Source organism: Ambystoma mexicanum, chromosome 2q (genome assembly GCF_040938575.1).
Source record: "Ambystoma mexicanum isolate Mex_15411 chromosome 2q, UKY_AmexF1_1, whole genome shotgun sequence".
Lineage (NCBI taxonomy): Eukaryota > Metazoa > Chordata > Amphibia > Caudata > Ambystomatidae > Ambystoma > Ambystoma mexicanum.
Window position 1 is genome coordinate 947,418,374 of NC_090924.1, and position 14,808 is coordinate 947,433,181.

At 46.9% G+C, this 14,808-nt stretch overlaps 1 protein-coding gene across 1 annotated transcript in view; it reads right to left on the reverse strand.

Moving 5' to 3' along the window:
* The window catches only part of DNAH11 (dynein axonemal heavy chain 11), a 4,227,155-nt gene that overhangs the window by 2,849,437 nt on the left and 1,362,910 nt on the right, over positions 1 to 14,808 (reverse strand). Inside the window, exon 15 of the mRNA XM_069648254.1 lies at positions 7,596 to 7,928. Within this exon, the coding sequence (XP_069504355.1) occupies positions 7,596 to 7,928 (333 nt within the window). The remainder of the gene's footprint in view (positions 1 to 7,595; positions 7,929 to 14,808) is intronic.

A 14,808-nucleotide genomic window follows, 5' to 3' on the forward strand; every position in this document is an offset into this window, starting at 1 on the left:
AAGCTGGGGATGGGGACAGTTTGGAAAGAGAGTTATGGGACCATGCCCGGGACTTGGTACATTAACATGGTGAGATGAGCGGTGTGTCACAAGGGAAGGTAACATAGATTAGGCTTCAGCAAGTGAAAGTTCATTGTAAAGTGCCTGGAAGAGAATGTGTCTGGCCACAGAGGGAGGGGCACAGTGGAGCCAAGAGACAGATGCAACAGTGGATGGGAGAATAAGGGATGGATGGGAACATGTGAGAGGCACAAGACGTTCTCCCAAGCAGGAAGAGGGGAAATAAAAAACTAACGGCTGGAGGCCACCAGGGGGCGCACAGGCAATGGCTGCCTGATTGCGGAGTTCCCGCCGAGGCTGGGCCTTTTCAGGGGATTGAGCCCCCCCGACACCCACCTGAGCGAGCACAACGGGTGGCAGTAGCTGGTGAACACCCCGTGACGCCCCCGCTCGAAGGAACGGACCTCCAACTCCGAGTGGAACCGGAGATCTGGGAGTGACGGTGCGCGACTAGGCAGGCGTCGCGCGTGACGGCGCTGGATGAGAAGGAGCCCGGTGGTGGAAGGCGAGTGTCGGAGGGGTGGCGCTCCCCAGGCGGGGACCAGCGGCGGCCCCCCCCGCCCGACCTGGGACGGAGGAAACCAACATCTTTCTGGCCCTGCTCCGGGTCCCACAGCACGGCGGCGCAGGCCCGGGAAGACAACGCCTGAGGAGGCCCAGGAGAGGAGGCCCCCAGCAGCTGCCCCAGCCTTGGTCCCACCCAAAGCCACGACAGCAACCTCCGGCCGGAGAGCCGACGGCGAGGTCCCCCACGGCCGTTGGGCACGGCGGGGGGAGGCCTCAGGGCGGGCCCCGGCGCGAGGACCCGCTAGACGACGGACGACCCCGGGGGGACTACCCCGGGAGACGACAGTGACTCAGCAGCCCAGGTGAGAGGCCCCCGTCTGCAACGGCGGGGCGTGTGCCCGCCTGAGGGGCCATCCCACCCCCCAAAGGGGTCAAACCTCGCTCCTGCAACCCCCACCTGAGAAACGCGCAACGATACGATCCCAGGACAGCACAGCACACCCTCAAGGGCCCATTAGGCCGCAACAGACCACGCAGCTGGGGGTCAGCACGCCCTCACGGACGGAAGGAAGACCCCACGAGCTCCCGCTCTCGCGAACTGAAGAGCGCCTTTGGCGTTCTCAACTTCATCGGGCCCACGGCCTACCCTGAGCCAGCAGGCGGCCCGCGACCCAGGTGAGAGGCCCCCGTCCTCGGATGGCGGGGCGAGTGCCCGCCTGGTGGGCTGCTCCACCCCGACACGGGATAATTCACCGTCTACAAACCCCACTGGTAAAACGTGAACCTGTCTGGCCCTGGGGTGGCACGGCATTCCCCCAGAGGCCCCCCACACCGCAGCGGACCCCGCGACAGGGGACCAGTAACACCCCATGAGCTGGAGGAAGACCCTACAAAAATTTCGCTTCCAAGAAACAGAGATCACTACCGAGGTCCCTACTCTCCCCGGAACCATGGCCCACCCTGAACCTGCTGGCCAGCCCGCTATGATGATGGAAAGAGGCTTCGCCTCCATCCTCCAGAAGATTATAGAAATGAGATCTGATATCGCCCAGAAGGTCGAGAAATTGGACCAAAGGGTCGACAAAATCGAGGACAGGGTCCTACAAGTGGAAAACTATCAATCGTCCTCTACATCTCAGGAAGTCCAATTTGGCACACGGCTCTGGAAAAGAGGGATGAAGAGAGAGCCAGGTTAATGGACGACTATGAAAATAGGGAGAGACGGAACAATCTTAGGTTCTTTGGGATTCCGGAAACGGAGGGCGAAACGGAGAGGGAGTTGACCCGAGTGGTGAGAGACATTGTCACTCTCCTGTTTGCAGAAGAAATGACAACGGAACTCACGTTTGACCGGGTGCACAGGGCCGGGGGAAGGTCGGGGGAGCCCCAGATCGGTCCTGGCCCGTTTTCACTATTACACCGAAAAAGCCAAAGTTCAGGAGGCTGCGAGGAAGGCGGGGACGATAACTTACAACGGCGCCCAAATCTCTATTTATCTCTCAGCTTACACCCTTGCCAAACGAAGGATGTGCCGCCCCCTGACACAACAACTGAAAGAGAAGGGCGTTTGTTACAGATGGGGATACCCTTTCTCCCTGTCCTTTGAATACTCAGACCAACGCACAACTCTGATAATGGAGGAGGACATCAAGGGTGCTATCCAGGACTACGTGGGTGAACCCGCCCCCAGGAGGGGGCAGGTGGGCCCGGAAGCGCTCAGCAGGGGCACCCCCGGCCAGTCTAACTCCAGAAGAAGGAAAATCGACGCTAGGAAGTTCAAGAAATTGAACACACCACCAATTCAGATGGAGGAAGATCTAGCCGATTCGTAGGGGTGACACCAGCGACCCCACGATGTTCATCGGGAACAGACAACTGGAAGACTCCGGGGACGCTTCGCTCGCTGCACCCCCTCGAACTGCAAGTATAAGGGGGTATCGGGGGGGTCACAACCATGGGTGCCGTGAGAAATACCATCCTGGGCCCAGGGGTCGGACGCCAACGGGGCGGGGGGTACTTCCCAGTACACTCATAGATTGGGCCCAGACAATCGGTAGGGGAAGACATTTCTAGTTCCCCCTCAAGCAATGCCCAAGCCGGGGAGTTCGGGGGGAGGGACGAGATGGGGGGGGGCTCACGTTAGCGTGCTTTGTTATTGACGCCTAGCCGTAGGGAACCGGCTGGTGGTCCAGCCAAGAATCCAGGAATGGAGGGACTACATGGCTGGACGCCGGGGAGGGGGGTGGGGGTTAGTACACAAGTTGGGGGTTTCGGGGTGGGGAATGGTTTGGCGGTAAGTTGGGGAAAGGTCTCAAAAATGTCCAAACAAGGAAACACAGAATGCAGGGAGGGAGCGACCATGCGACATCAGTGACCAAGGGTGAAGGTGACAGCGATTAATGCTGACGACCGACCAGCCCTAGGGGTGGGAAACCTGAATGTGCGGGGCCTGAACACCCCCACGAAAATATCCCTAATCAGCAGAGAGTTTAGGAGGGCTAAGCTGGACCTACTCTTCGTGCAGGAGATGCACTGGGCGAGGTGGAGGCAGCCCAGGATGCGTGAGGGCGGTATCGAGGAAATTTTTTGTGCATCCCACAAAGGGAAGAAAAGAGGGGTTGCAATTCTGATCACTAGGGGGTTGGGATTTGAGAAAGACTCCATCCTCAGGGACCCCGAAGGCCGCTATCTCTTGGTGCGGGGCTCCCTACAGGGCGCGTCCATAACCTTGGCAGTAGTATACGCTCCAAATGAGGGCCAGGCCCAATTCTGGGAGGGAGTGGGGGAAAGGCTGAAAACTTTTGTCCAGGGCCCATTGGTGGTGGGAGGTGATTTTAATATGGTCCTCGACCCATCCAGAGATAGACAGAAGGTGGGAGCTTCAAACCCCAGACCCGCAGGAGACGCCATGGCACGCTGTTTTCAGAGGGTGAATGAGGGCCTGGGCCTGGTGGACACGATGCCCACCCCCCGAACGGGGACTCCCTCTTTCTCATACTATTCCTCCACTCACAAAGCCTTCTCCAGGATAGACTATATTCTCGCGGACGAGGTGCTCTGCCCACACGTAGCGGGTTACAGGATACACCCCGTGCCCTGGACGGACCACGACTTGGTCAGAGTCACCTTGGCAGGGGACTGGTGTAGAGAACGGAGGGGACGCTGGAGATGTAACAACGCCATTCTGAGAGATGAGGTACACGCCCAAGCCGTCCTGGATGTCATTTCAGAGTTTTTTTTAGCTCAACGATAACAGGGAGGTGGGCACGCACACCCTCTGGGACGCCTTCAAGGCGACCCTAAGAGGAGTACTCATTAAAATGGGTTCTCGTCAGAAGAGGGAAAGGGAGACCCAATAGAGGACTTTGAGGGGAAAAATAGCGCGCCTTCAACCGGGGGGTTCCCCGGTACAGACCCTAGACCGGGACCGTGTGGCCACCCTGGAGGACTACAGACTCCAATTAAAAGACCTGCTCCTCCATAAAATGGAGAGGAGCATCCAAATGGTCAGACAGAAATACTACGAGAAGGGGGACAAAGCGGATAAGATCCTGGCCTGGAAATTGAGGGAGGTTCAGAGAAGCAGGATGGTGAAAGAGGTGAGAGACACCAGGGGAACACTAGGCTATGACACCCCCCACATAAGTGAAGCTTTCCGCCAGTACTACGAGTCGTTATACGCCTCGGAATATGACAGTGGCGATGCCCAGATTGAGGAGTTTCTCGACTCCATACAGATACCGTCCCTTCCCTGGGAGCTGGCAGAGGGGCTGGAGGGTCGGGTGACCGAGGAAGAGGTGGAGAAGGCGATCAGCGGGATGAAGGTGGGGACCGCCCCGGGGGAGGACGGCTTTTCGGTCTATTTCTATAAGAGGTTTCGCTCCTCCCTGTCTCCCTACCTGGCAAAGGTTTTCAACTCGGTTTTGGAAGGGGGCACCCTCCCCGACTCCATGATGGGAGCCATCATAGTGGTCCTACCCAAGGAAGGAAAAGACCCAAGCGAATGTTCGTCCTACCGGCCCGTATCATTGCTCAACATCAATGTCAAGATCTTGGCCAAGGTGGTGGGTAGGCGGATGGAGGGGATAATGCAGAAGCTAGTCCACGGGGACCAGGTGGGTTTCATTAGGGTTAGACAAGGGTCGGACAATAGCCGCAAAACAATAGACCTGATACATTTCGCCCAAAACTGAAATCTTGATGCATGCATCCTGTCCCTGGATTCGGAAAAAGCTTTCGATAGAGTAGAGTGGAGATACATGACCCTCCTCCTCCAGCGAATGGGCTTCGGGACGCACATCCTGAGTTGGGTGGCCGCCCTCTATAGAGCCCCTACCGCAAGGTGAACGGATTGCTGTGAGAATCCTTTCCTCTCACCCGAGGGACTTGACAGGGCTGCCCCCTCTCCCCCCTGCTATACGTCCTCACAATGGAGGCTTTGGCCATAGCGGTTAGATCCCACCCAGACATCAGGGGTATCAGAAGGGGAGAGGTGGAATTCAAGCTCTCCCTGTTTGCCGATGACATCCTGGCATACCTGGTGGATCCGGTTTCTTCGATCCCTCCCCTTCTGTCCCTGGTTAGCTCCTTTGGGTGTTTTTCAGCCCTAAAAATCAACACAACTAAGTCCGTTCTCCTTCCAATGCGCCTGGTGGACCCGGTACTGGACCCCTTGATCAGGTTTCATGGGATAGCTGTGAGCAAGAGCAACATAAAATATCTGGGCGTCCTCCTTACCTGGGACCTATCAGAACTGGGAACCTCCAACTACGAGCCCATACTGTCCGAGATCACTTCTGACCTGAGGAGATGGGGAAAAATTATCCTCTCATGGTATGGCCGGATGACGGCAGTGAAAATGAATATACTGCCCCAGCTTTTATACCTCTTTACAGCCCTCCCTACCCGGGTACCCGCTCAAACCTTCATAGACTTGCATAAGGGGGTCCGAGACTTCATTTGGCAGGGGAAAACCCCAAGGGTCGGAAGAGCCACCCTGACGCTTCCAAGGGAGGAGGGTGGATTCGGTCTCCCAGATTTCCAGTTGTATTATCACGCAGCACAACTACGGGTCCTCCTAGAACATATGAAGGAAGGCCTGCGGACATATTGGTCATATTTGGAGGACATGGACGTCCACCCACTCAAAGTCCGAGACCTCCTGTGGGCCCCTCGCAAGTCAATCCCGAAACAAGTACTGGCCCACCTGACCCTGGGGGTGTTCTTTGGGAGTTCTGGAAGGAGTGTCCCCGGACGGCCCACCTTTCCTCTTGGCTGTCCCCTATGATCTCCTTGTGGGCCCCCTCCCCTGAATCTGGGCAGCAGAGGGTTTAGACAATCCCAGCATTGGTCTGATGAGGGCCTGGAATGGGCGGGCCAGCTATTCAGGGAGGGTGAATTCCTGAGTTATGAGGACCTCAGGGATGGGCTGGGAGGCAGGACCCTCTCCATCTTCGAATACCTTTGTCTTAAGGGCATTCTCAACGACCCCGCATGGGGATCAAACCTGCGGAGACAACTAACTCCATTCGAGAAACTCCTGGACTTAGCAACCTCTAGAAAGGGTGCGGTTTCCTGTATATACGCAATTCTAAACACCCACAACCTTCATGCTAGGAGAGGCTTCCGTGGGTTTTGGAATGGTCTGGCGGGGGAGGAGATATCAGAGGATCCCTGGGCTCGCATTTTTAGGATATCATTTCATGGCAATCTCTTCACCTCGGACATGGAACACAACTTCAAAATCCTGCAGGGGTGGCACAGAGATCCGGCAAAACTCTCAAAAATGTTCACAGGGGTGTCACCAGAATGCCCGAGGGGCTGTGGCCAGGTAGGGACTAGAGGCCACATGTGGTAGCTATGCCCGAAAGTGCAGACCTACTGGGAATCCATTAGAGATTGGATAGCGTAGGTAACGGAGGACCCCCTACCCCTCAACCCGCTGACCATGCTGCTGGGCCTCCCCCCGGAGGAGGCTGATCTGCACAGGTACCCAAGGATGTGGGAAACTATGTTGAGAGCGGGCAGAGTGGCCCTGGCCCAGAGGTGGAAGAGCCCGGAAACACCTTCTAAGGAGGATTGGTTGAAAAAACTCAAGAACATGTTCTTGATGGACAAACTGACTGCCTTGGTGAACAATGACTCATGCTCATTCCTCGTTGATTGGTATGGGGTCCAGCAGACATGGGGATGTGACGTCCATTAGTTCCAGGATCGTGCCCCCAGATGGTTGGGGCGTGATCATCATTGAGAAGGACTACACCCAGCGGGGGGATCCCACGACCCGGGGCGACGTCGGCCCCAAGCCAGCTACAGAGTTGGTCACATGTCGCATTGCTTCAAAGACTGAGGAAATGATATGAAAGTTTGGTCTCTTTACTGATGTTATGTTTGAATCGGACATGGGGGAGGGGGAGAAAAGGGGGGGTTATGTTAAGGGGGGGTTCGGGGTTTATGCAATATTTTCCTTTTTGTTCTTTGTCTCACAAAATGCCAATAAAAACCAAAGTTTAAAAAAATTATAAAAAAACTAACGGCTCAATGGCTGTACAGAAATATCAAAGCCAGGAGCTGGAAACAAATTGAAAAGAGGCTGAAAAATAGGTATGCTTCTAAAAGCGTAGACATTTTCCTATCTGCAACACAAATGCGAAGCTTCCACAATGTTGCTTCTGATTTATGAGCAAACATCTAGGCTTTATGAAATAATTTAGTTTAAAAATATGAGGCTTTTTGGTACAACAAATGTGACCCTTCATTTTTCAATTTTTTGTAATTTTGGACAAAATAAAATTGGCTTTATGACAGTCCATTATAAGCATATAAGCATAAAAACTGCTTAAATTATTATTTGTTTGAAAGTTGGAGTTCAAACTTACCCATAACTTCTATTTCAATTACTTTCTACTTCCCGTTGATTAATCCTGTGTATTGTCAGCCATTGTAATCAATTATTTACAGTTTATTACATCCTATCTAAAAGTCTCCACTATTTACTCAGTCAAAAATGTAAACCTTGAGTTGCATACCTCGTAATTTTCATCAGGAAGATGTTGAGCAACTCTTTTAACTTTTGTAGACATTTTGAAAATATCTCTCAGTACCTCTTCCATTAGGTCATAAAAGCCATCTCCGGCTTCTTTTTCTAGTGAAGGTTTAAATATAATCTCATGGCTACTGAGAATCATCTGCACCTCAAACAGCGAATTAGGGTTCAAACGTGCATCTGTATTCAGCATAAAGAAGTTTAAGGAACACAGAATGGTGTTAAATAGTCCATCCACCACAAGATCATCAATGTACTCCACGTAGATCTTCTCGTAGTCTAAAGAAGACTCTGCTTTTAGGAGCTTTAGGTTCTCCTGTAAAAACACAATTGATATTGTTTTAAATAACAATCATTCTGATGTTTTGTAGCATAGTTAAATTATATTTTAACAGTTATTTCAGAATAAGATCATATTCCTATGTTAAGAGAAATGAACCATCTCAAGCAGTTTTTAAGAACACCAACCACAGTTACTCACTCTCTAACACTGCCTGTAATAAGCATACGCCCACATTTTATCCAGGAGAATGATAACATCGTCATAAGGCTATTAAAGATTATAATTGAAAAACACTATGTATTTATTTTTTGTATCCATTTATATAGTGCTTTAGGATTATCGGAAAATGGGCACAAATACAAACAAAAACAAAAAACAAACAATAAACCACCAAAATTGAATAACCATTTAACCAATAGCAATATAAGAAAAGCAAGCCATAACAATTACAACATATACATAGATAATATGGCCATATTGCACACAAAAAGATTACAGTTTTCAGGTCTAAGAGCATTACATAAAAGCTAATGACGCTAAATATATGCTTCATAATCTCCTTTCCCTACATTAGCTATGTATCCTCTGCATAGTTGACCACAATTTTAGAGTTAGACGACACATTTGACAGACTGTTACATGAACTCAAAAAGTGGCGAAGATACCTTTTGTCACATCCCAAAACTATTCAATCTTTATTACTCTGGGAACACCATTGATCAACCTGTAACCTACGAATAACTTTCAAATCATATAATCTTATGCTCCCATGCCCTATTTCCTGGCATAGCCATGCCAGAGCGTTATTTCTTAGAGCATCTCCTGGTTCATTTCTCACTGGCTTCTCCACGTTTATGATAATAATGTTCCTTTTATACAGGATCAGACCTCTTAAATTCCTGTCAGTAATCACCAGCATTTGAGTATTTACAAATAAGGCTGTGCAGGTCTGCCTGGAATCGCTGCTAAAACTGTCAATGACATTGGTAAAGAAAGAGGAAATGGCAGACACCCTGCCATTTGAAGATTTCTTCACTAGTCACATTTTTACTACCAGCTTTTTCTAAAATGGTTTGACAATGTGTATCCACTGTTCATTGAGGGCCCTTAATCCCTCCCCTTTCCACTGAATCAAGCCATTGACAAAACACTTTTAGATTATTTATCTGGTTGAGCTTGGAAATAATACACTCCTTTGTAGACTGCCAATTTGCAGGATCATTCCTCTCATGGTCTATCATAGCCTGTACTGGGGACACAATTGGCACTATCCCCACCGTAGAGCCTACTCAAATTCCCTCAAATGACTCCCCCATGGACCGTTTTTGTTCCCCCTGCACTTCAAGTTAGCTACTCTGGAAAACCTGATGGCATTAGCTTTAATAGGTGGCATCGGATTCTGCTCATGGAGTGCTGGAGGACATGCAAGGGTTTCAGAGGCAGCAGCTAGGTATGAATTAAGGGGGCTAGAGCCACCCTTCGTTTTTTGTTTCAGAAGATTTTTAATGACTGGCTCTTCGACAGCGCTTTTCCGAATAGCCTCAGTATCTCCCACTCTCTGCCCTTTCAATCGGTGTCTTCTACAAGCGTTCATCACCAAAACCTATATGCTACATGGTCTAACTGCATTCATTGCCCAGCCATTAATTTACATTTGAGCAGAGTGAAGCAGAAATACAAGGACATCAAGACAGCACAGAATACTTTTACCAATCAAAAGCAGTCCTATCTAGATCTCATAGTTGGGTACTTTTTAAAACTCGGTCATGGTGATACATATATTATGATTATAAATAGGGTTTGTACAATTGTGTGCAGATTTTACTAGTGGCTAACAGATTACACAGACAACGTACAGCTGGGCCTTTGTGGTACTGGATGGCGACACAGGCCCATTCTAACCCCCGTATGATCATTATCAAATTGTCTTTAAAATGAGCAGTTACATATTGGTTGATTCCTGGCTAGGTGAATGTTTTCCTAAAGACTCTTCAATTGGTAATAAAATGACTCCCAAGCAGACAGGTCGATGTGAGAAGTGTGTGGGGCTGGTAAAGAGTCTGTGACCTGTTAGGCTGAGTGACTGACTAGAAAGGTCCTCCTGGCCTGTGAGTTAGCTGGCAGTTGAGGACATTTCTCGACATTTCCCAATTGGCTACTCTGCCTCAGGAGGACACAAGGGAGAGAGAAGTGTTCTCTCTCTGTGGGGCACAGGGCCTGACAGCACGGCACCAGTTATTTCTTGGTAATGTATTGTTTTCTGGCATCATAACATTTGGCACGTTGAGAAAAATGAATTTTAAAAACGGAAAGATGTAATATTTAAAAGCAGCAATTCACCTAAAAACGTGGGTTGCTTACAATGTACGGAGTTATAAATATAAAGGTAATGCCTAGGCTCCTATTTTGACTTTAGTTTTTAAACACATTTTTTCATATTCCAGGTGTACCTAGAATTTGGCAGGAAGCAATTATAATTTATATTTATCTGCTACCACCCTATATATGTGTAGGATGTAGAAGCCAAACTATATACCAGGTTGTCTGTGCTCGGCTGGTAGAAGGACTAGAGGATGCAAACATTCTTTATGATGCACAATTGGGTTTCTGTTAGGGTTTGGGGACTCCACTGGATTGACATAATCACCATTTTAACATAATTGAATAGGTTTATTGGACAGCTCAGCTAATACATCTGCCATATATAGACCTTACCAGTGAAATAAACTTTGTGAAACCCTTGTCATAGTGAGAAAAGACACCCCTTCTCGTGAATCATGCAGACTCTCCACAGGGTTAACCTTCTCACTGTGATTGTGGTCGAAACAGTGAGCTATTGCAATTGTTTCCAAATTCAAGGTTTGTGCACTAGGGCTGTGTCCCAGCCACTCCATTTTAATGTACATATTAATTCTTTGGCTGGAGGACTCGAGGTGATCACCTCTGATGTTCCATGTTTGGGGAGGTAGCTTCTTCCCATACATCTGCATGAGGATCATGCTGTGTTGTTAGCAAGATCCTATAGGGCTATTGGTGGATGCATATACTTTCTATATGTCTGATAGAGGATTATTGGTAAATGCTGGCAAGTTCGATTTGATCCACTTTGGTTCCAGACTGAAAACACCAAGGAGAGTTGCCACAAATACCCATAAACTGCTAGTATGTCAAACTATGATTATCTAGGACTGTGTTTTGCTCACTCTTCTTTTTGGTCCTGACATATTTCTAAATGAGTAACTAACGTTGTCCAAATCAATGGTGCTATATATCCAACTTCCCTGAGAACTGAAGGAAACAGTGGCTCCTAATTTTAACTAAGGCTCTGAATTTCAACAAAAAGGAAAAGGGACCCCACTTGGCAACACGAGTGTGAGACAAGAGCGTGAGGCTCAGGGCTGAATCTTGTCTGAGTCAGTATTGTGAGTGCTTTGAAACATACAAGGCAAAAGGGGTGTTGAATTTGGCGCTGCATAACAGCTGATGTTATCATTACACACCACACCTCAGTAATATGGACTGAGTGCAATGAAGAATACAACTAACATGTACTAAATCTACTAATAATCCCAAAACACTAATTTATGCCACTACTAATGTTCAAGGCAGATCAGTCCATAGTACTGTGGTGCAAAATACTGATGATAAACCGGTTTGTTTTAAAAGAGAACACGTGCACGATGGAAGCTGCTTTTGCAAGGAAGATTTGAGCTAAGCAAGGCGGAAAGTTTAGCTGTTCTAAGCAACTCCATTGTTCATTTCAGAGCAAAATACCAGCACAGAGATGTAACTTTTTGCTTACATTTTCCTTCTTGGCGCATCACAGTCAAAGCTGCAGGCTGACCACGTGTTTCTGGAACATTCTGAACAATGGGAGGTGGTTTGATTTACACATGGCATCACTGTGAGAGGCAGGTATTATTCCCACACTTTATGTTCATTTGTGGGCAGGTCATAGAAAGAGTTTAAAAAGAGCTATCTATAAGAGGGAGGGATAACTCTCTTGCTATCTGACTGTCTCTGGGGAGAAGCGTGTTGCATTGGCTCGCAGGCAGCCTGGCTGGCTGGAAAGGCTTGGTTGATATCTTCCTCGTGGGAAGAAAACCAGATAAAGAGATTCCCCAGTCTCTGTGGAGGACTTGCTGCTTTCGCTGTACGGGGGCGCTCACAGAACCAAGTGTGTTTTTGGTGAGTTCCAGTAAATTGAGGTGCAAGGTGAATTCATGTTTTTACAAGAACATTTAACAGGCAATTATAGTCTGAAGAATGTTAGCTAAATTAAGAAATGTGGGTATTTCATTTTCATGTGCTGCTCAAAGCAATTGTTATATATCAAAGGCTTTTGATAAGTGCATATTACAAACAATCGCAGGGTAAAAAGCGCATCCACTTTCTTAATTGTAGATGGCTATTTTTCATGTGTTTTTGACCACTCATGCATTGAGATTCAGGTGTAGTAGAAGGTTGTAGGCTGCCAAGATTAGAAACACATTTCAAGGTCAGTTTGAGCAGATCCTTTGGCATGTGTCGCAAAGAGGGTATCTGAAGCCTATTTTGAGAAAAGACAAATTACTGTGGGGGATGTTTTGTAAATGAATTATATTTATGTTCAGTTTGGAGTCAAAGGGGTTGTTATGAGAAAAACGCAGCGCATTACATATTTTTGTGTACATTTTATACATTCTAACCTTTTATTAATCGCAAGAAGAAAGAAACAATTCAGACTTAGACTACTTATTATGGGTTCTGGTTTTTGTGATAATGTACAGACTGATGTAAAACAAGTGGTAAACTTATTTTACCACAGGCGGTATGTCACTTTATTGCTTGTGGTAAAATACAAAACAAAACTGGTCCATCTCAGTGGCTGTTTATATGAATAACACCATTCAGATACTCTGTTAAGTATATTCTGGGTTACCACCAAGTGATATTGTACATAAAATACCGCATGAAAATGAAATTGGGATTCAGGGCGCACCAGGTCCGCTCTTGGCTTACCATTTATGATCCCGGTATAAGAATAATTTCAGGCAGTCCTATATATTTAGGGCTCACCAAAATACCACAAAATACCCTCAACAGAACACAGCCTGTATACACCTTGGCATGCAGCAAAGTCAGTAGCTTTTGCATCATAATGCACAGAATCATGGGGCTATTCTTAGGTTGCATGTATTCAGACAGCCGAGAAAACATTTCAGAGCATTGAACCAGTCAAACTTTGGATATCAATTTGGCAAATTCCAGAAGATGTTATAAATTATCTGTTCTCTAGTGAGACTGTAGTGAAAACCAAATGGCTAAATTATGTGAAAAACAATATGTGTCACTAATGGGAATAGTCAGCTGTTTTGTTTAGGTATGATGGATGATACTACCATTAATTAAAAACACTATTTTAGGAAAAGACATGTTGATTAGCCTTGTGAATCAAAGGGAGGAAAAATAATCAGTACGTTTAACAGTTATGATTCAGCATTTTATGATACACCCCCCAAAAATAGAGTTAACCTTACGAGTCTCAGATTTATCAAATTTACATTAGTCACTAACACTGCTAAATGGGTACAAGATGGTTATTTATCTCACTATGCATTTGCGATGGGTATTCTCATGAAACTATAATGTACCTTATTTTCATCTGTCCATCTATATAAGCCGCCTAGGCCTTTTTGGCTCTAACAATTTCTAGGTCTAGGTCAACAAACAAAGGTCTGTACTTCACTAGCCTATCCTCACCCCAGACTGTCCCCACTGGTTTTACCGCCTCCCTTCAGCACCCGTTCTAATAGTTGGCCTAGTTAGTTTGACCAATGGGGGTTTTCCAACTTTGATCTCTCTGCACACTTTCTTCTCCCCTATCCTGAACCTCTCACAGCCTCTGAAGTCACCCCCTTTCCACTTCTCTCCTCCAACCTTCTTTTGTTCAAAATGTCTCTCTTTCTCCTGTCAACCTGCCTCAGACCACTTTTTCATTCCTCCTCCTCTGTCTATATTTCTGTTACTCTTTAAATGCTATGCATTCTTTAACATATTTTCATATATGTCATTATACACCACTAACACTACATATATATCATCATACACTGAGTGGGCTATGATGACATATATGAAAATATATCAAAGAATGTATAGCATTTAAAGAGTAAAAGAAATTGTGTAACTAACGACATTAGTTTTAACATTAATGATTCATTACAATAGGTATAACAATAATGATTATTAATGTTATACCTATTACCTATTTCATTTTGTATTGTTAATCTCATGTGGACTAACAGAAGGTGTCACTGAACAAATTGTATATAGAAAGTATGGTTTCTATGAAAAATGCATACATTTTGTCATATGAGTAGTGTAAGTTTTGTAATTGGATTTATATGTAGTGAATTGAATACATACATTTGAGAACATTAAAAAGTGATCGAAGAAATACATTTGAGAATATTTATACACAAGTCCAATCCTCTGTAGGAATCCTATAGTCTTTTATCCCACTATGGTAGACATGATAATAGTATACTTCTAGGTGCTAGGGATAGAAGAAGCTCTCTGAGACACAAACCTAACTATGTGTTGAAGAACTGGGAAAGTCCCCTGTTTATTGTTTACACGGACAGCATTCAAGTGCGGGTGGGGTCCGCTGGCCCCTAAATGTTCCTGAATCCTCAGCCCCAACCCTACCACATGTAGCCTCATCACAGTACCTATTCATCCTTTTGGTTAGTTCCAGGAGCCCAAAATGTCTATTCCTATCCTACTGAATTTTATCATATTCATGGGAAGTAACTCCAAAGTCACTATTGACAGCACATGGGCCAGCGTTTTGGCAAGCCTAGAGATTCAGCTGTCAGATGGCAGTTAGCCAGATCTATCAATGTCCCTTGGAGCATTAGAGAAACCAAACGCT